Source organism: Culex pipiens, chromosome 1, assembly GCF_016801865.2.
Source record: "Culex pipiens pallens isolate TS chromosome 1, TS_CPP_V2, whole genome shotgun sequence".
NCBI classification, from domain to species: domain Eukaryota; kingdom Metazoa; phylum Arthropoda; class Insecta; order Diptera; family Culicidae; genus Culex; species Culex pipiens.
This window is the reverse complement of record NC_068937.1, coordinates 59,986,076-60,007,939: the sequence shown is the minus strand read 5'-3', so window position 1 is coordinate 60,007,939 and position 21,864 is coordinate 59,986,076. Positions and strand designations below refer to the sequence as shown.

At 41.1% G+C, this 21,864-nt stretch overlaps 1 protein-coding gene and 1 pseudogene across 2 annotated transcripts; one reads left to right on the top strand and one right to left on the bottom strand.

Annotated features, from left to right (window-relative positions):
• The first annotated feature begins 1,419 nt into the window (after positions 1-1,419).
• On the top strand, positions 1,420-18,998 carry LOC120429695 (protein obstructor-E). Of its 2 annotated transcripts, none has more exons than XM_039594731.2 (3): positions 1,420-1,574; positions 18,075-18,598; positions 18,659-18,998. In XM_039594731.2, the coding sequence occupies exons 1-3, from the start codon at positions 1,532-1,534 to the stop codon at positions 18,764-18,766; spliced, it is 675 nt and encodes a 224-aa protein (XP_039450665.1). In that variant the 5' UTR covers positions 1,420-1,531; the 3' UTR covers positions 18,767-18,998. The 2 variants fall into 2 exon arrangements, with proteins under 2 accessions (XP_039450665.1, XP_039450664.1); XM_039594730.2 differs by lacking the exon at positions 1,420-1,574 and adding an exon at positions 10,753-11,148.
• LOC120429696 (nucleosome assembly protein 1-like 1) lies at positions 5,133-7,536 on the bottom strand (annotated as a pseudogene).
• Positions 18,999-21,864: the final 2,866 nt, after the last annotated feature.

The window sequence follows — 21,864 nt, the reverse complement described above, 5'->3', positions numbered from 1 at the left end:
AGATGGCGCTGTTCGTTTGGTGGTAAGAAATTCAAATTTGTTCTGAGAAATTGACTATTATGCAAATATCTAAGAAACTACATATCACAGCCGAATAAAATTTGGCCTGGTAGTTTAAAAAAAAATTAGCTTTCACCAGGTCAAATTTCAGCCTCAAGCATTGCTTTATATTAAAAATATTTAATTTTTTCTGATTTCCCCCATACATTTTTCTAACTGCTTACTACCAGCGTGACAGCGGCCGCCATCACATTTTTTTTCTCTTTCTCTCCCTACTTTTGACAGCCAGATCTGTCAGGCAGATTGTCAAAAAAAAAATTTGTTTGTAATTTCTTGCGCAACGTGATATATTACATCTTTTGCTCCGCGGGAACTTTCCACAACCCGGCCGGAACCGGCCTAAATCATGGTAAGTGATTGCCAAAGTAGAAGCAATCGTAAAAAAATACCATCAGCCGTTACACCGGAACGCATTTTGGTCACATTCTTTTGTTTTCCCGCAAATTTTTCCAGTCCGCATCCGGTTCCACGTATTCATCTCCGCTGTTGAACGATTCCCGGACGCTGGCGCGCAATTTGCCCTTCTACGCCGTAGCAAGAGGAAGATTCGGTGGAGTTTACCTGACTTGGTCCGCATGCCAAAGGAAAGTAACCGGATTTGCGGAGGCCAGGTGAAAAAGGTTCCTATTCGCCAGCAGACGGATGTGTTTGTTTGCGAGCACGCTGACGGAAGTGTCGACAACGGTTGAAAAGGGGGCAGGTTCGAGAGCAGGATCGGGGACAAATATGCGATCCGTGGAGATTGCGTTCCTGCCTTCGAATCGAAAAAGCTGGACAGCGGCGAAGTTGGAAGAGTATAGAGTTTTAAGCTGTATTTGGAAGAATATGGTTCCGTGAACGTGTACATGTAAACGGCGGAACGGCGTCGGTCTGTACCGGGCTGGTGTAATCCGCCCCCTTAGTGTATCGAACCGGCACAGCGTACTCAACGACGACGGCCAAGAAATCGAGCTCTGCTTGTTGGTCGAGCAGAAGCTTCGTCCAAACAGGAAACCAAAGCCATCGAACTGCTGTACAGCGAGAGATAACCTAGGGACGAAAGCATCTCTACGATAGGAAGGCCATTCCGCGGATGGTTCCGTACCCCACAACCTGGGTGTTTCCTGGTAAGTTAACCTACATAAATTCTGTTCATATCTTTTTATTTCATTTGGTGCTACAACTATTCCAGATGAGGAACCGTTCGAGCTGATCAACGCGTACCCGATCCACGATGTGTACGAGTGGAAGGATCTGAACTCCAAGTTCATCCTGCAGGTGTACCGCGACTACTACACCCAGCTAAAGGCGGACAACGCGGGCAAGTTCAACTCGATCGAGTTCATCAACAAGGAGAGCTTCCGGAACCGGAAGTTAGCATCGATAGAAACTAGACTAATTGAATGGTTTATCTGGTGGACGCGATGTCCTACTTGAAGAGAATGTATCCAGCCTGCAAGCTGGTGGTGGAGAAAACCCCCTCGAGTGGGACATGGATAACGATGGGCTGATCGAGCACAACAAGTCCCCGGAAGGTACGATACGGAAGTGTTATAACTGTTGCTAAGCAATGAAAGACAGTTTCGTTGCTAGACAAGAGCGTTTATTAAAAAGCGTCTGACTTTGTGGACTGTCAGGATTTGAATGAGATTCTGGGGCTGTTGTAGGCATGGCCTACTACATCTCCCCCTTTAAGAGGTTTGAGGGATGTAAAATCTTCATGTGACCGGCATCTGGTTGTGGCCAAATCTTGTCTTCACGTGGCGTCCAAGACAGGTGTGGTCCGCGAACGACGCTTGACGGCTTGAACCAGACGATGCTTGTGACCGCCGCTTTCCCCCCTACGGCAAGATTCTGGGGACCTCTTGCAGCCGTCGGAGAAATGCGATGGTTGAACTTTGTTGACAGCTTCCGAAATGATCGCAGGACATCCAGGCGGCCGGCGTTGGCGCAGGAACTGCTGTCGGTAAGCTTGATGACGTCGCTCGATGTCGGCGACTGACGATGACCGGGTCCGGGAACACTGTCGGCAGGCTCCGCAGGTTGATCGTCGTAGGTTGGACTTGAGACGGCCAGGTCGACGCGTTGTTCCGGAGCGACGACGGCCTCGTTGACTTGCAGACTGGGTGTGCAAGCGCTGTGTCCAAACGGATCCGTTGATGCCACCAGATTCTTGGCACGCAGCTGAACTGTGTTGCAGCGTCCAAGCGATTCGTGGTGTTGATCTGGATTCATGGCGCACAGCGAGTTGAACGGAACCGACCACAGATCGAATGCTTCGATTGTGTCGATCCCCATCACGTTGAAGTCAGGATCTCCCGTGACGTAGATGCATCCTTCCTTCGTGACGTTCTGGACGGTAATGTTGGCGTTGAACTTACCGATGATGTTGATGCGACCTCCAGCGGCACCCACGGCGTTGACGTCCGCGGCGTGAATGTGGGGTTGTCCGATTTGCGCCCACACGTTCTTGGAGATCATCGTGATGTCGGAAGCGGAATCCAGCTGCATCTGCACGGTCGTCCCGTTGAGCCCGATGCGGATGTACTTCCTCTTCTGCTTCAGGTCCGTCTGCTTGACCAAGCGAATGCCCTTGGACGTGACGAAGTCCTTAGACCTTGGCTGCTCGACCTGTTTCGACGACTTCTGCTCGGCCATGGAGCAATAGCCTTCCTTGTGCCCTTGCCGCTTGCATCTGCTGCACATGTGGTCCTTGTAGCTGCAGTCTCTGACATAGTGCATGTCACCGCAGAGCCAGCACGGGGAACTTGGCACCTTCTTCTCCGTCGCAGTAGGCCGTGGTTGCTTAGCGACGGCGTGGATGTTGAGTTTTTCGGTTTTCTCAACCAGTTGCGTGTCCTGCTTGAGGTTGATGATCCGATGGCACTCTTCGACCAGATTTTCGAGCGTCAGCCGTGGTGCTGCGCCCTCAGCAGGAGGTTCAGGTTGGGGGTTGGCCTCCTCGGCTTCCAGCTTGCTGATCAGCCTCGTCCGGATTTCAGCGTCGCGCGGTGACTGGAGACCGCACACGAACCGGAGCGCCTTGAACTGATCACTGGACAGTTTCTTCAGCTGGAACGCTTCACAGTGCCGGTTGACCGATGCCGCGTACGAAGAGAAATCGTCCGCTTCGTTCTTCGCGTACTGGAGACATTGGTACCGGGCGTGGAAGAGAGAAGTTTGTCGCCCGAAGAGCTTCTTCAACTTCGTGATCGTCTCGTCGAACGTCGCAGAGTTCAGGACCACACAGCAGCACAGATGGATGGCTCAACCCTCAGCAGACCTTACATATTAACCAGTGTCGATTCGATTCATAATAAATGATAAGAAGGAGGGGTGGGGGGGGGGGGGGGGTGATGGGTGTGGTTGGTTTCTCTTCAAGGTGGATTAGTTGGTGAACATGCGGTTGATGTATCGACCAAACAGGACAATCGCAGGGATCAGCTCCTGCTGGGACCACTAAATGTTGGAAATCTTAGTTCCTCCAGACTGCATGAACAGTTCGAGGTCGGTGTAGCCCTCGGGCGGAAAGTTGTCCGTATCCAGCGTGGCTCAAAGTCCTAGCCCTACGTCTTCTGGGATTGCTCAACGGAAGCCGGCTCGTTCTGCATCAGTTGGGCATCGGCCTGGTTGCCGAGCTCCACCACCAAATAAGTGATCTGCAGCAAGCAACGACCTGATTCCCTTTCTTCTCGTAGGTCTTCATGATCAGGGGGCCTTTTAGATGTTGAACTCCTCCTGGGCCTTGACGTCGATCTCTTTCGCTTTCTCGTTTTCCTCCTGCTAGATAATGGCCATTATGCGCTTGATCTGCTTCGGGATATCTACGTCTCGCAGGGCCATTTTGGCAGCGTTTTGGTACGGTCTGGAATCACCATCACTGGAGAACCGGTGTAGTCTGCCGGAAGCTTATCACCGTCAGCAGTTCACAACGGTAGTTGCTACTTACATTTTTACTTATTAACTCTTACATTTTTACTTATTAACTTTTTGATATTCAGAATATTTCAAGTTTTTTTTTGCTACATATTTTCTTATTATGTCACTTAGCTAGTTTTTAATTTTATTTTATTTTTTGTTTGTTTTCTATTGTTCTTGTTTGCTATCTTACTGTTCCGTTATTATTGTATTTAGGCATTATGCTATCTTTTTTTTTCTATCTACATTTTTTTTATTCTTCAATTTTGGCTTATTGAAACTGAGTTATTCTGCTGTTTTGCTATTTTACTGGTTGGCTAGTTTGCTTTTAGCTTTTTGCTAGTCTGCTAGTTTTGCTATTTGGCATTTTTTTTCAGCAAACAGGGGAAACTCGATCGTCGATTCATCCCGGGCGGATCAAAGTCGGAACGAGCTTCTTAATACAGATGTTGCCAATCGAATCCTTCCAGCTGGTTCAGCAATTCAATCAAAGTTCGCTGAATTTCCCCCCCACCATCCTAGATTGAATCGCACTCCATGGTACCGACGGCGTCGATTTCGTCGGCCACACGGAACAACTCGCGAACCAGCTTCGGACCATCGATTTTATTAAATCAAATCCGACCCAAAAACGCACTGGACCGTTGCGTTGCCGACGTTTGATTGGACACGGCCTAAGCAAGTCAAGTGTTACCGGTTCCCGGAGATCCGGACTTGCCTCATGATACGGTCCCTTAGTCTTGTGCTTTTTCTTGCCAACCCGAGTTGAAATCGGATGCCCGTTCTTTTTTTATAGCAACCTTCACCGGCGGACTAAATTTTGTGGGCGGGTAAAAATGCGAGGCGAGATACCACAACGTTTCGATTGAACCGGAACCAGCAGCGACGAGTTTTTGCCGTCGATTCACTCACGTTCCATCGCTGCTCTACTGCTGCTGGCACTCGACCGGATTTTGGGCGTCCTTTACTTGCCGCCGCCGCCACCGTGTCCACCGCAGTGCTTCTGGTTCTTGGCCGGCTGGGGTCGCTCGTCCTCCTCTTCACCGTCGTCGTCCTCGTCCATCACCTCCCCGGTGTAGTACAGGATGGCCTTCGGGATATACGGGCGCGCAGGAAGTGTCAACTTCAGAAGTGTCCGACTTCAGGAGTATTTGCTTCTCGTCTACGACGTTCTTCTCCTGCACTAGGCGGGTTCAAGAACGAGTCGTTTGGCAACGTTAAACCCTTTCATGTTGGTTCACTGGTCGACGGTGCAACGCATACTGTTTTGGAAAGTGAAAAGTGGAACTCGAGTACGTAGCTCATCGGATCGGTCTTGCAGACGATGTCCACTTTGGTCAAGTGGGTCAGAAACGGTTTGTCGTGCGGCTGGATCATGTCAGCCATGGTCGACGTCAAACTCGTCCTCGGACTCTACCTTCCACTCGGCCTCACCCACCTTCAACTCCGACTCCCCAGTGATGACCGCTTTCCTGCGGTCCCCCAGGGCTGGCACAGCTCCTGATATTTGCCCTCCTGCAGGTGCTTCAACGCGTTCACCCGGTGCTGGACATTCTCCGGCAGGGTCTTAATCACAGTTATAACCTCCTTCATCATCATCCAGCGCGATGCACATCTTATATCCGCCGGTTCGTCCAAAAAATCCGGATCATGGTCTTCCGACGCCGACTCCACGACTTTTGCGGCACTTTCAGTTCCAGCCATTCTTCTTGGAAAAACTCTGCCCACAAACAGACGGAACTAGTTGCAGCGCGAACCCGGAATCTGTTGCAACGTACGCGAGGGGACACACCACACGTCGTCGCGTAGCACAGGTTCTTTCTTTCCAGCCCAAAAGAAAGAACCTGTGCTGCGCGACGACGTGTGGCGTGTCCCCTCGCGTAGGTTGCAACAGATTCCGGGTTCGCGCTGCAACTAATTCCGTCCGTTTGTAGGCAGTAGCACAGGTTCAGCTGCTCCCGCTGCTCCATCAAAAATTCAGAAAAAAAAACAAAACATCAACAAAAACATAAACAAGGCCTACCGTTCTGTAGTGTTCGTCTGTACTAGACTAAAAAAACAAAATGTGAGGGAAAATCTCATATTTTTGAATATAATGCAATGCAAATATATGGAGATGATTTTAGTAACATAATGGCTAACTTTGCGCTCGTTAATTTCAAAATTGGAGTGAAAAAAATATATGTTTAAATATTTTTTCAAAGTTTCAGTTGACTACCTGGCACGGTCACTGTTTGCGTAACAGTGGCGGCATCTATGTTTTTCAATCTAGTTCTACGCAAATGACACCAGGGGGATCTAGCGTACAAAAAAGGCGCACCTAGCGGCAGTTTTAGGAAACTGGCCGTCAGGTGTTCCATTACAAAAGCCGACGCGGTCCTAACCAGGTCCTAGAACTGTCACTTTTTACACGGCGCTCACGCACACTATCAAAACAAACGTTTGGTAGTGTGTGTGAACTCGGTGAAAAGGGGTGTCAAACTAAAAAGTGACCCCGTTTGTTTGACAACAGTTGGTGTCAAACCACCGGGGTTTGAGTGTGTATACCAAAAGATGCGCAAGGATTTGGCCTACACGCCAATGATGTTGAAAATGAACGCTTCAGTGGCCAAAATGCCTCACAAAGTGTCATTTTTGAAAAAATCTTTTTTACGGGTTAAATCTCATTTAAAATTGAAGAGCAGAGCGCCAGCTCCTGTTACGTCCAATCAAGCTCATATTTTGGATTTGGGCTTAGTATGTTCACCGGAACAAATCCTTGAATGCCCGCCAAAAAAGTCATTTTTGTTACACTCTAGTGCGCATGTATGTCTGTAAGTCTGTCCCCCAAAAAAAAATCACACGATTATCTCCGGACTGGCTGAACCGATTTTTACCGATCTGGTCTCTTTCAATCCGTCTTGGGGTCCCGTAAGACCCCTGTTAATATTTTGAAGTTAAGGAAACTACTTCAAAAGTTATGCTAAAAACGATTTTGGCTAAGGTCCGGAAGAATGTGAAAAGGGTGGCTATCTTAAGAAAACTCGTCTTGTTATACATTTTTAGAAGGGTATTTTCTAATGAGCTCAAAACATTGAAGATCTGATAACCCTATCAAAAGTTATAACCATTAAGTGTGGATAATACACTTTTTTGAAGCCGGATCTCAGATATTTCAATGCCAATGAGGTTAGGATCAATCATGTGAACCGTCATCGGATGGGTAATCATTAGGGTGACAATAAAAAAAATCGACATCAGGGATACCTTAGGCAAACATAAGTAACTGTGGAAATGTTGAGCAAAATCTGATGAGGGTAAAGGGTAGCTTTTCATCGTTGAAGTTGGTGAAAACAAATCTTTTCATACAAAAACGTCTTCTTTAAATCTTTAATAACTCGTCATGGTTAACTCGGATCGTTTTGCGGTCTTATACAAAGTTGTTTGTCATAAAATTGTACGTAAGTGTAAGAGTCTCACACTTGACAACTTTATTTTTTTCCCCGACCTTTTTTTTTAATTTTCCTATACAAACTTCAACGATAAAAAGCGACCGTTAACCCTTAACCGATTTGGCTCTAAATTGGCACAGTTACTTATTTTTACCTAAAGAATCGAACCAGGGGGTATCTCTTACGATTTTCCAAAATTTTCATTTTTTCTTGTCACCCTAGTAATCATGCTATTTTAACTGAATGTATTCACTATTTGAACGTGAGAAAGGCACCAACCATCTAAAGGTGGATAAAGTAACTTTTTTTTTCTTATCGGACCGCATGGAGCAGTTATTTCATCACTAATATTTCAAATAGTGTTATTGATTTTGCGTAGTTGACATTTTTGCGTCGATTTCTTTTTTAAAAATAGAAACCAATGAATCATTTGCATAAAATTTAGTTTTATTTTCATTCAGAGATTTAAAAAGGGTGGTTTTAGGAAAAATGTCCAAGATACCATAATTAAGAGGTCAAACGAAAAACGCCCGCAAGGAGAGTGAATGATTTCGACTTCGATTACATAACCTGGCCGGTGACGGCCGAAAGTAGGTGGTCAAAAGAAGCAAAAAAGCCTGGATGTTGAACCATCGTAAATTGCCTCCGTTGCAGCAACTGGCTCATTTTCGTGCATTTTGCGCTTAATTGGTTAAGTGCACGTTATGGTTTCCCTTTCGCGATCAGAATTACCTAAGGTGAAAGGTTCTTTTTATGTATCAGCCAGCAAAAAAAAACTAGAGCATACGTTTGACTGGTTTTGGCGTTGACTTGCAGAACCAGAGGCTTTTTTACGCTTACAATTGGTCTGGCCCTACGAGCAATCATGCTGCCACGATCCATTCCATGGAAAGCCATCACGGCCGAATTTACGGAAATCCCTACTCCTGGGCGGAACAAGGACAACAGGCAGATACCGCTTTAATCCTGAATAAACTACTTTTAAAAATTTAAAAGTTGCTGCCAAAGACCCTGAATGAGCTGGCAACAAATGATTTATTTCAATCCCCATTTAATCCGAAAAGATTAAATTAACGTACTTTTAAATTTATTACATTAAAAAATCAAACAAAAACTATTCTCCCCCAAGTAACGGTAAATGACTCCGCGAACACGAACACTCTAAACCTGCTAGCTTCACCTAAAAGTCACACGCGACCACTACTAAGTAGAGTGTCAATGCGGCTACTAATGTTAGATTTAATGGAAAAACTACGGACATAAAATGTATAGAGGATTAAATTGGTCTCCACTGGGTGGGGAAGCCACAAGACTTGGCCAACGAGTAATAGTTTGTGTGGAGTTAAAACTCGAGACATCGTTTATCTTAAGTGGAGGGCAAAGTATGGTCATAATTAAGGACAAAGGGTCAAGAGTAACTTTTTTTTACAGAAACAAAAAAAAGGCATGAATTTTGAAACCATCGGAAAGTTCAAAACGTATGTTTATTTATACCAAAACAGCAATAATGTTTCGTATTTCAAAACTCATTATATTCTTATTATTAACAAAAAAAGATCTTTAAACCATTGATTTTAAATGTAATTCCCCATTTTTCCCATAAAATTACAAATTACGCTTAGAAAACAAAATTTCCAAATAAATTAATAAATAGACGATTTTTTTCGTTTAATCCTTTTTTGCAATTTTGGTCCCTGATCATGAATCCGAGGTCCATTTTTAGATATCTAACGACCGCCAAACGTATTTTTCAAGAAAAAAAACGTTACTTAATCAACCTATATGTGGTTGGTGCCTTCCTCACATTCATAAAGTGAATACACTACACAGCCTCAGAAAAGTGTATAAATAACACTTATTTTTATCAAAATATGTATCTAAGATCCGACCTCAATAAAAGGGTATTAAAAAAACTAAATACTTATAACTTTTGATAGGGTTGTCAGATCTTCAACGTTTTGGGCTCGTTAGAAAGGTCTTTCAAATATTTACCTTTCTAAAAATGTATAGCATAACGGGACAAATATGGGCCACATTTACCGGAGATATTCCGGATTCCGTTGGGGTACCTCGACCCTCCTATATGGGTTTTTCGCCAATATAACAATAACTTTTAAACATAACAATGCCGAACTTCAAGGCATCATCCTGCATAGATACATGCCATGGTCAAGCCCTTCGGGCACCGGAACAGATTCCAATCGGAAACGGTTCACTGAGCTGATGTGGATTGGTATCCCCAACTGGAACCGGCTTTAGTGCCCCGTAGGACTTAACCATGTCAATTATTTTTACAGGATGATGTATTAGAATGATGCCTTGCATTATTTCCAGCATGGTTCTGTGAAAAAGTTATTGTTAAATTGATAAAAAAAAAAACATATAAGAGGGTCGAGGTACCCCAACGAAATCCGGAATATCTCGGGTAAAAGTGGACCATATTTGTCCCCCATCTGACAGTTCAAAATATTGATAAATCTTGATCTTTTGCAACCGGAAGGATCCAAATTGTCAATTCTACCAAAAGTTATTTGATTTTTAAGAAAAAAAAAGGGGGGGTTGAATGATTACCCGAACGTTTGGATGTCAAGAAATACTTTTTTAAAGTGTGTAGTAATATAAGGTAAAATAAATGCAAAATATGTTGAAATACAACATATAACAAGGCTCTTTTTTAATTTACATGAGCCACCATGCGCCTACTCCCAAAAAAATCAAAATCAAACCATCCACATAAACGACCCCCGGGTCTTTTGTGGTCTCTATTGCAAGTTTCTGCTCGAACCTAGGAGTCCGAAGGCTTGAATGGGGAGAGCACCCAAACCTCTTTCTACTCCAAGGAACCTTCCACCCCAGTGTTTGAACTGACGACCTTTGGATTGCGAGTCCAACCGCCGCCAGCGATTCCACCGGAGTAGGCTTGGTTTGGTGTGTTGTTTGTACTTATGGCATGGAGACGACTCCTACACCTGGAATGACTTAACGGCCTAACAACAACCAAGGCCGGGACCGACATTTTACTTCCTCATCCGATGGAAGGTTGGAGCAGATGGGAATCGAACCCAGAATCATCCGCTTACAATGCGCCTACTCCCATGGTTCCTTATATTTCAGAACATGTTTCTACGATTTATTACCAAAAAAAACTACAAACTGTTGCTGTTGGGATATAAAATAAAACAAATTAGTCGATTTCATCTCAAAGTCCCACCACGTGTCGGTTGCCCTGTGGTACAGTGAATTCGGCACATGTTCGACTCGTCGTCATCGTCGTCGACGTCGAACGAGCCCCAACGAGCCTCCTCGAGCACTGGTCGGCACTCTAGTCAGACGGGCGGCTTGAGTTTAGTGATGAAAAAAAAACGAAACAGAAGAAAAAAAATTAAAAAGGTGAATTGCTGAAAACTGGTCAACAGACTTTGGGTACGGTTTTATTCGAAAACAGACATCGGACATCGCGGTAGTGATTTTGTGTTGTGGCGCGCAGCACGTTTTCAGTGTTACTAGAGCTGCTACCAGTCGCGCCAGCGTCGTTCATTGTCGTCGTCGTCATCGCCGTCGTTGTCGGCGTCGTGGTCTCGGTATTGGTTGCGAATTTCGCGAGGGACACATTAGTGATCGAACAGAGGTGAACCAATTTGCACAGAGGCTGAGGAAGTTGCCAGAGAATAGTGACTTAAACGCGCGAATAGTGACTTATTTTAAGCCAGGATGAAGCGATTTGCTGGATTAATCCTGAGCCTGGGACTTGCTGCACTTTGTGAGTATCGAGCAGTGTCACGACTATGGAGAGAAATTCGAGGAAAAAAGTTGTCACATACTAATCGAGAAGTGTTGAGCAATTTTGCTCAAAGTGTATAATTTCGCAATAACATTTAAATATTTGCATGTCGTAATGTGGTTGTTTATTCCTGTTCCACCTCCTGCTTCTATTGCCTTCGCTATAGTGTAACGAAATAGGGTAATTTGGCAATCGTTGAACATTTCTTTAAACTATTTGATTTTAACATTCAACGTGGAATAAAGCCGAGAATAAAAAAATGTGTCCAACAACTACTGTTTTACCCTTCCACCGATTTAATATGCTTCATTATCCCCATTCCATTTCGACACACTATCATGCCAATTCAGTGTTTGCAATTGGCGTCAAAATCAAGCACACCCTCTTTCCCACAGTACAAGCCTCGGGTTTGCGCTATAAGTTGCGATTTTAAATTTGTGATTGAATAATTTACTTTCAATCCAGTCAAACGAAAATCAGGAGTGAGAAATCAAGTGAGAAATCGAGAACTACTTCCAAACGTTGGCTCACGATAGCAAAGTGGGTGGGAGACCGTAGCGAGCGCGCGAAAAGAACGCGTTCGTCGTTTGCTCGTGATTACCATCGTTGAAATCTTTCGTTAGAGCTGGTTCTTTTTGTGATGAATTTTATTTGGCTTTCTCGTTTTCTTTATTTTATTTCATTTATTTTCGTGCAATGTGAAAAAGGAAGCCTGCTACGACTCGACTTTTTAAAAGAAGAGTGTCGAAAAGTATTACTATTTGACACAAGTTTTTGTTATTAACACGTCAAGGTAATTTTTGAGGAAAGCAGATAGAATACTTCTTGTAAGTTATGAGTTAAGTCTTATTTCAAATAAATGACATCAAATTTCAGGTTCAATTCAGCAAATCTAAATGAGGTATTAGACTATGACAAAAAAAATCGCACTTTTTCTCGTTTGACAGCTTGCCAAACTCGCTAATTTGTTTGCGGCAAATTCGCTCACAAAGCAAAATGTATGCAGGGCGACATTTCAACAAACAAATGCAGGCAAACAAACAAAACAGGCATACTGTCAAAAAGTGAGAGTGTTTATTTTTTGTCGTAGTCTAATACCTCCTCAAGTACATTTCCGCAATACTTTTTATTTATATTTTTTGGTAAGTTTTTATCTGGCCCATGTCACCTCCACTGACGTTGCTTAAGATATTTAAAAAAAACTTAAGTACATCGTCAAGATTGTGCTATTTTGAACAACTTTATAAAGATGTGTAGCAAGGTAGCGCAACCACGACGATTTTTGAAGGTGCTGTGTTAAATTCACCAGAAAGCTTTTATTGATAGTTTTTTTTTCAACAATTGTCCATTTCAAAGGTCACTCACCTCATTACATTGCAATGATATTTATGCTTCGATCGACACCTCATTTAACCTTCAATCGAGGATGATCTCTTTCGTTGCAAGTGGCACACGCCAAACTCATGTTCGCCATCAGACACGGTGGAAATTCAGTACAGTAAATGTATCAATTGAAGGTTATAAACACTGTTGGCAAATGGCAAAATTGCACAGGAACTGTTTCACTAATGTGCTTAGTGGGTTAGTTTAGTGCTCAATGAATCGTGCCAAAACGATATTGCCGCACACTTTTCACAGACAATCGATTACATTGTTTTTACGCAAGGTTGAACAACGGCGGCGGGCCTTTTGGATGGTTTTTATTTTTGCCTTATTTTTGCAAACATGGAAAAGCATGATTTGCCTGTTTATTGATTGAATAATTTTTCACCGTTTGCGATCGAGAATGTGCCACAATTTCAGCGATCGAATGTGGCAAATCTTCAGTGGCGGCTCCTTTCTGTTTTTTTTATTTATCTTGTTCTCTTCGTAAAATATATGTACACTCAGTTCATGTAAAAAAGTTTTTTTATTATTCATTAAATTTGAATAGTTGAGCAAAATTTAACACTTTAGAACAGTAACTGAAAACATATGAACCTTCGGAAGATGGGGCATATAACATATTAATAACAATTTCAAAATTCAATAACATTAATAAATCCCAAAAGCACTGTGCACTGCAGAGGAAATAAAATATTTTCAGTGACATTTCAAATGTGTGCAATGAAACGCTTGTTTATGCTTCCAAATCATGCAAAAAAATCATAGTTTTCTCGGCACTTTGAGATAGATTTTTCCTTAGAAGAAGGGGTTGAAATTTTGGGATTCTATGACAATTTCCGGAATTCCATTTCCCGGAATGGACGTTTTCCGGAATGGACGTTATCCGGAATGGACATTATCCGGAATGGACGTTATCCGGAATGAAATTTCCCGGAATGGACGTTTCCCGGAAAAATGAGTTTTTTTATATTACCTGATTTGACAATGAATGGAATCTTGCCTACTCGCTTACTTGTGGTTAAGAATTATTAAGTTTGTACCCCGTTGGTTTGACCTTGTCACATTTAAGTGGTTACATACATGTAGAAGATAACAAAATTTCATGTTACAGAAAATTTATTAAATCAACTTAAAAGATGATTTTCTATCACTCCTGAAAGTTTCATGAAGATATTTTATTACACAGTCCAACAAGATTTTGTCTCTGAGACGAGTATATGTGTTCCAAGTAGAATTTTGCCTGCTGAATCCGAATCCGGGTCCAGAATTGCTTCAAATGGTCCCAATTTTGAGATACACCCGTTTGAAATGTTAGTTTAGGCCAAAATTAGCTACTTTGTTGACTATTTTACAAAAGAACTATTGAATAAACAATTAAACCAATACATGTATCTTAAAGTTCACGTTTTCCCCTTTCTGAAACACCCCTGGTTTTTAAAATTTGATTGTTTCTACACATATTTATAGCCATTTTAAAATTAGAATTTGACTTACATGCAAGTTGGAAAAACTTGAATGAGAACCAAATAAAAATATAATTTTAAAATGGCTATAAATATGCGTAGAAACAATCAAATTTTAAAAACCAGGGGTGTTTCAGAAAGGGGAAAACGTGAACTTTAAGGTACATGTATTGGTTTAGTTGTTTATTCAATAGTTCTTTTGTAAAATAGTCGACAATGTAGCTAATTTTGGCCTAAACTAAGATTTCAAACGGGTGTATCTCAAAATTGGGACCATTTGGAGCAATTCTGAATCCGGATTCGGATTCAGCAGGCAAAAATCTACTAGGAACACATATTCTCGTCTCAGAGACAAGAAACATTTGATTTTTTGTTGAACTGTGTTATTAAAGTAAGTTTACAGACGATTTTAGCTGAAAATTTTGCCATGCGCAAAGCTAACTGTCAAACTTTGCAAGCGTTTTTTTCTTAACACCGAGTTGATTTACGGGTGCCACGATATCTCGAGATGGGATAGACCAAATTGGCTGAAATTTTGGGTGAAGACTCGCAAGACGTATCCCGTGTGCATGACGAAGCCCGATTTTGAAATTTTGCATGTTTTTCAAATACAAAAAACAAAAACTTTCGATTTTTTATATGAAAAACATAAAAATATTTTTATCTTTTTTAAAAAATAACTTTTTGAAAATCGGCCTTCGTCATGCACACGGGACCGGTTTAACGAGTCTTCACCAAAATGTTGGGCCGATTTGGTCAAAGCAGTGTTGAGATATCGTAGCACCCGTTTTTTGAAACTGCTAACTTCAAATACCTATATATCGGCAATGATACAACCAAATGTCCTCAAATTTGTTTTGTTAACAGATGAAAATATATTTTTTAATGTCCTGAAAACAGATTTAAAAAAAGTTTAAGTTTGTGCTCAAACCAACCTCTGACATTTTTGCCTATTTATATGTATGTAACAACTTAAGGAACTTGATATTTTGACAACAATATTAATGATAAATACATGAATGATAAAAAAGAAAGTGAAATGTTTGGACACGAACAATAGAAGCAAGCGCTGACTATTGAACCAATACTTAATTAACCAAAACGAGATGTAACAATGTAGATCGATAGATATTAGACAAACACTAGATGTTTTTAACATTCTTTCAATGTTATGTTATGTAAGCATTGTCCCTTCTTGTGTTAATCAGTTGACTTTTGTGACTAAATTCTACCAAATTTTGTTATAAGGCAGAATGTTTATTTTCAAAGAAGGGAAAACCCAAGGAAAACCTCTAGAAAATAAAAAGTTTTCAGAAGATCCAAGTATAATGTGTATTTTCTTGAGGGTTTCCCTTCTTTGAAAATGAACACTCTTTCATCAAAGTAATGGGATTTTATATAAGAATTTTCCCTTTTTTGTTAATTCTACTCAATTTTACCTAGTTTTTCGTTACAGAACTCTGCACTATAAAGAAGAATGTTTATTTTCAAAGAAGGGAAAACCTCTAGAAAATAAAAGCTTTCAGAAGTAAAGTATGATGTGTATTTTCTTGAGGTTTTCCCTTCATTGAAAATGAACACTCTTTCATCAATGTGATGGGATTTCGTGTAAGAGATCTCCCTTCTTGTGTTAATCAGTTGACTTTTGTGACTAAATTCTACCAAATTTTATTATAAAGCAGAATGTTTATTTTTAAAGTAGGGAAAACCTCAAGAAAGTACACGTTATACCTTAATTTTCTGAAAAACTTTTTATTTTCTTGAAGTTTTCCCTCCTTTGAAAATAATCATTCTGCTTTATAGTAAAATTTGGTAGAATTTAGTCACAATACTCAACTGTTTAACACAAGAAGGGAAATTTTTTACATAACATCAAATTTAAAGAATGTTAAAAACATCTCGTGTTTGTCTAATATCTGTCGATCTACATACATTGTTACATCTCGTGCTGGTTAATTAAGTATTGGTCAACGCTTGCTTCTATTGTTCGTGTTCGAACATTTCACTTTCTTTTTTTATCATTCATGTATTTATCATTCATATTGTTATCAAAATAAGGAGTTCCTTAAATATGACTAGGTCAAACCAATTCATTGTCACATCAGGTAATACAAAAAAACTCATTTTTTCGGGAAAAGTCCATTCCGGGAAACGTCCATTCCGGATAATGTCCATTCCGGATAACGTCCATTCCGGATAATGTCCATTCCGGATAACGTCCATTCCGGATAACTGCCAGTCCGGAAAACGTCCATTCCGGATAATGTCTATTCCGGGAAAAGGAATTCCGGAAATTATCATAGAATCAGAAGAAGGGGTTGAAATTTTGGAGTGCAAATTATACTTATTTCCTATATTGATTAAGAAATTTAGCATGCCGGTTGTTAAATTTAGACTTTCCATATTGCTTTTCTCAATGCAACAGAGTGTATAGCAACGACATTGCGAGAGAGAGAGAGAGAGAGAGAGAGAGAGAAAACCAAATCGAAAATAGCATGTGATTAATTGCGGTTCCAATTTGATAGCCATAAGTGCAAAGTCGACTTAATGACACATGACTGTGCGATTATGATGCATGCACCCAAGTTTCTTGGCCCGTGTGCAACAAAAAATCGATCTCAGTGGCTTTTGTGAGCACCTTTGTGTCACACGCCGTTCCAGTTTGGGGCGGCTAAACCGATCATCGATGGTGGGGTCGGATGGGGTGAGACTCTACTTTCAAATCTCGGGCGGCACCTCGTCAACGGCTGGCTAACCTTCAAACCAAATGCGTGCCCAAGCTGAGAGCTAAGAGGCAAAAGAAGCAAAAAAAAAGTTACACCCTTCTAAATAACACCCGAGAGAAGAGACCTTGTAGAAGTAATGGTTTATTATCACTATAGAAAAACCAGTATAGTTTTCCGCTCTCCCTTTCTCTTGTCGTTTCGACTTATGCTGAACCAGTTTCCAGAGATTGTGCATGTTCTTGGGCGTTTGCGATTCGATCTGGTTTGTGACATCATCGGCCAGCTTGAGTCTCCCGGTGGTTTTGGTTCACCATATAAATCAACTTCAACATTAAGCCGATCGGCTGAAACAGCGAACAAGCCAAGTGGTTGACATTTCCCGGTTGTCGTCTACTATATACACTGTGACCGGCATCAACGGATCAGACATGATGAAATATAAGTCAGTTTCTGTCCCTCTCCTTAAGCTGGAACCGGGAAATGTCTACCTCATTTGAATTTGCTGTCCAGAATGTACGAAACGAGCTTCAACTGATCAGAACAGTTTTGAGTTCTTCTTATATTGTCTTTCGTTATGATACATGTTAGTATAAAATCGCAAATCGGAGTGTGTTTATGGCGTTAAAAAACCAACTAATACTAATATCTTTTAATGAATAAGAGAACATTTCGAATTCATCATGCATAATGTCAAGAATGGTGTTTTACAAATGCAAAAATTGATCAACTCAGACTACTTAAGTTTTTTTTTTCCGATGCCTTTGAAAAACTACAAATCAAATAAAAAAAATTGGAAAAAAATTAGAACGTAGTGCGATGAGAGGCGGTCTAGGGTTTTAGAGGGTTGGGGCTGTTAGGTTTTTCAATTTTTCCCTAAAGGGCTAGAGGAAAATATCTATGTTTTGAAAATGAAATTTGAAACGGACTATCTCTTACTCCTCAATGTTTTTTGCTTATGTTATAAAGTTGATTTTAGCCAAAAGAGGGACGTAAATGGGGGTTTTAGTGTACCATGCTTACGAATTCTGCATATTTTAAATATTTTTTCCATTCTCAATTTCTTGTATAACACTGCGCATTGCTATACATCTAATAACAAATTCCATAATAAGAAGGTCTTCCCCACTGAACTGTTTGTGCCGCATTTCCTTCGTAAAACGTGTTAGTTTAGAAATAAATGCCAATGCCATCACTTCACGCCGTAAAGAGCATCTTTATCTTCCCACTTCACAACATCTAATACGGCAAAGCCGGTTTACACGCGCCACAATTGCACAACTCTGATGCGTTTCTTGATTTGCTTTTACTTCCTCTCTCTGTTCATCATTAGGCAGTGCTGCCAGCATTCCCCAGTGTCCGGAACCGTACGGAGAGCAAGCCTACCTGCATCCCGACCACTGTGACCAGTTCTTCCTCTGTACGAACGGAACATTGACGCTGGAAACGTGCGAAAATGGTCTGCTGTTTGACGGCAAGGGTGCCGTCCATAACCACTGCAACTACAACTGGGCCGTTGATTGCGGTCCGCGCAAGTTCGCCACCGACCAAACTCCTCTGTCGACTCCGGCCTGCGAGTACCAGTTCGGAATCTACCCCGATAGCCACACTTGCTCGACCACGTACCTGAAGTGCGCGTACGGTGAACCACACCAGGAGCATTGCGATGCCGGACTCGTCTATGATCACCGTATCCACGGATGCCAGTGGCCCGACCAGACCCTGGAGAACTGCAACCCAGAGGCCGTGATTGGATTCAAGTGCCCGACCTCCGTCCCGGAGAACTCGATCAACCACCGTTTCTGGCCGTACCCAAGATATCCCGTGCCCGGAGATTGCCACCGTCTGATCACTTGCGTAAGTTTACATTTCTAGTCACTTTGAAAACTCAGTTCAAACCAAGCTTATAACTTCCAGGTCGATAACCACCCACGTTTAATCACCTGCGGAGACGGAAAAGTGTTCAACGAAGAATCGCTGACCTGTGAAGATCCGGAAGATGCCCCCTATGCCTGCAGACACTGAACCGTTTCTAATTTTCTCGATTTGTTTAATTTTTCTCCTTGAGATATTTATTTTTGTTTTGTACAATGACAAATTCTATACTGTTTCCAGTTCATGCAGTTGATGTCGAATTTAACTTTTCAATCTTTGATCCTAAGTAGAAAATCTTTCAGTTTGTTACCACACCGTCAGTTCCAGAGTTGTTTAAATTTTATGTACAATGTTTAATTTCAATAAATAAACCGGAATATTATCCAACCGTTTACGATCACTGTAATTCTTCGAAATCAAATCTATAGTTTTTTTTAACTTTCTTTAGCACAAATTTTTGAATTAAATTTCTCAGATCTAAGACTATAGACCAACGTTTGCAGATTATTTTATGGGAAATCTGTATTTTCTTAAAAATAAATCTGTATTTTATCTGTATCATGTCAAATTCGAAGCCATAGAAGATTTTTTTAGACTTTTCACAACAGATTTAAGCTTTTTAATCATATTAAAGCATAATTCGATTACTAAATTATAGAAATTTTCAAATTAAATCAATTTAAAAAAATCTGTATATACAGATTTTTGTGATTTTTGAGATCAAAAAATCTGTATAATACAGATTTATCTGTATATCTGGCATGGCTGCTATAGACAGTAAATGACTATGTTTGTTAGTGTATAAGGGAGCGTTCTTTTATTACGTAACGCAAAATTCTGGATTTTTGACCCCCCTCCCCCCCCTTCGTAACAAAGCGTAACAGATGAGCGACCCCCCCTACCCCCCTGTAACGCGTAATGCAAGGTCTTTTTGCAATTTTTTAAGAATTCTTATACGAAAATTTTGCGTTACGTAACAAAATTTTTCAGCACTCCCCCCCTCCCCCTATTTTCGTAACATTTCGTAACAGACACCAACACCCCCTCCCCCCCCTCACTGCGTTACGTAATAAAAGAACGCTCCCTAATGTCAAATGTCAGAAAAAGCAATGTTTTCCCGCAGCGAAAAATCTAAATTATTCGCTCTACACTCAAAATCAGAAGTACCCTTCAAAAAGGGTTTTATCTACCCTTTATCTGTCATCCCAAAGAAAAAAAACCCTTTTTGAGGGTTACTTCCACCCTTTTTTTTCAAGTTCACCCGTCGTCACCCTTTTGCAAAGGGTTACTACCGGTAAACTTGAAAAAAGGGTGGAAGTAACCCTCAAAAAGGGTTTTTTTTTCTTTGGGATGACAGATAAAGGGTAGATAAAACCCTTTTTGAAGGGTACTTCTGATTTTGAGTGTACAGCATAGAGCAGGGATGCCAGATTTGCAGATTTCTCTGCAAATTTGAAGATTTCCGAAATTTGTTGCAGACAACTTTTTTGTTGCAGATTTTTGCAGATATTTTACCGATGAGGTTTGCAAAAAAAAAAAAATATAATCCTTATGTGACAATTTTTTTGAATAAGTTGAGTAACCCAACAGTACAAAGCATTTACAAATTTAGAATCATGGCCTATCTACAATCACTTAGCTTAGAACATCTAAGTAAAGTAGTTACTTAGGAAAGTACGCAACTTACGGCCGTCATCCACAATCAACTTAGAAATTTTGCTGGGCTGATATACGTTGCTATGCAGTTGTTTGTTTACCTTTGATATTGAAACGTCAACTTACCGTAGATTTTGAAATTTTTCAAACCATACGTCAGTTTCTAATTTGATTACTTTTCCATTGTAGAAGCTCGGCTTCATTTCCATTGATTCAAATTCCTAAGCTAAGTGAAATTTTCTAAGCTAAGTGATTGTAGATAGGCCATCAATCTTCTTAGACTTACGTCAAGTTTGATTACTGTCAAAATATGCAAGTATTCCGAATTTTCCCAACTATTTTTTTAATCACTTGGGAACACTTGTCGGAAAAAATACGAATCAGATTGCGCGCTCTACAACATGGCTTTGGTGTACTCTACTGCAAGATTCCTACTCAAATCTTGGTATTCAAAAGGTTGAAGTTGCTTGGCTTCAAGATAATTCAATTGTAATTAATTAATTTCTCTTTCAGTAAATGTGTTCCAAGGTTTTGGCTATTGTTGAAAAAATGCTGTCATAAATTATTTGAAGCAAATATTGTTGTTTACTTCATTCATATTCACATATATAAGTTCAATTTGAGTTCTAGCATTTTTTAAATAAATTTCTTTATGTTTTGTAATAATTAAGAATTAACGGTGAATTAGATTTTCTTCCTCTGTGTAGGGTTTTCGTCCTTCAAAATAATGTAAACAATATAAATATATTGACCGGGTAATAATAACCCGAAACAGACTATCCCTTACTGAAGCGTGTACTTGGTTTTTGACAGCGCATGAAAAGAGGCGCGTGTTTATGTTTACGCTGTGAACAGTGGAGAGTGAACGATTGGCGCGGAAGTGTGAGTGTGATTGAATTGTGCAGGAACCGGTTGGCGGAATCCGGAGCAGGACACGACGGAAGCGGACATGAGGTCAGTGGGTGGTTGGGAGGTTAATGATCGGCAGCGATGGTGCTGCGTCCGGAACGTCATGTCTCAAGGAGTCCCGGTTGCGACTCTGCATCTGGCGACGAGGATGGGATGGACCGTTTTTTTATCAGAGGGAAAAGAAGAGGACAATGGACCAGGTTCCGGGTGTCGTCAAATTATAAACGAGCGATTGTGTGGTAATTGTATAATTGATAATTTGATTCTGGTATTGAAGTGGTGAAGCGAGTGTGGTTTCTCGCAAGATTGTTTATGAGAAGAAAATAGTAGAAATTATTGAAAGTGGAAGCGAAAGCGAAAGTCAAAGTAAAATGGTTGATTGTTTTCCCGGAGGGCTTGTCGTTGTTTATGATTTGATTCTTGACAGTTTGGCTAGAGGGCCTTACTGCAGTAGAAGATGTGCTGAGCTGGAAGGGTCATGGATCGAATATTTTGGTCGGGCTCTGGAGATGAATTTGGCTAGGGGGCCAAATGATAAAAAAAAACTTAGCAAAAGCTAGGGGGCTCAAAATTGAATTTGGCTAGGGAGCCAAATGATCAAATGTTTGCAAGAGCTAGGGGGCTCTAGAGTTGAATGATTTTGGCTTGGGGGCTAAATGATTCAAAATTTGCAAGAGCTAGGG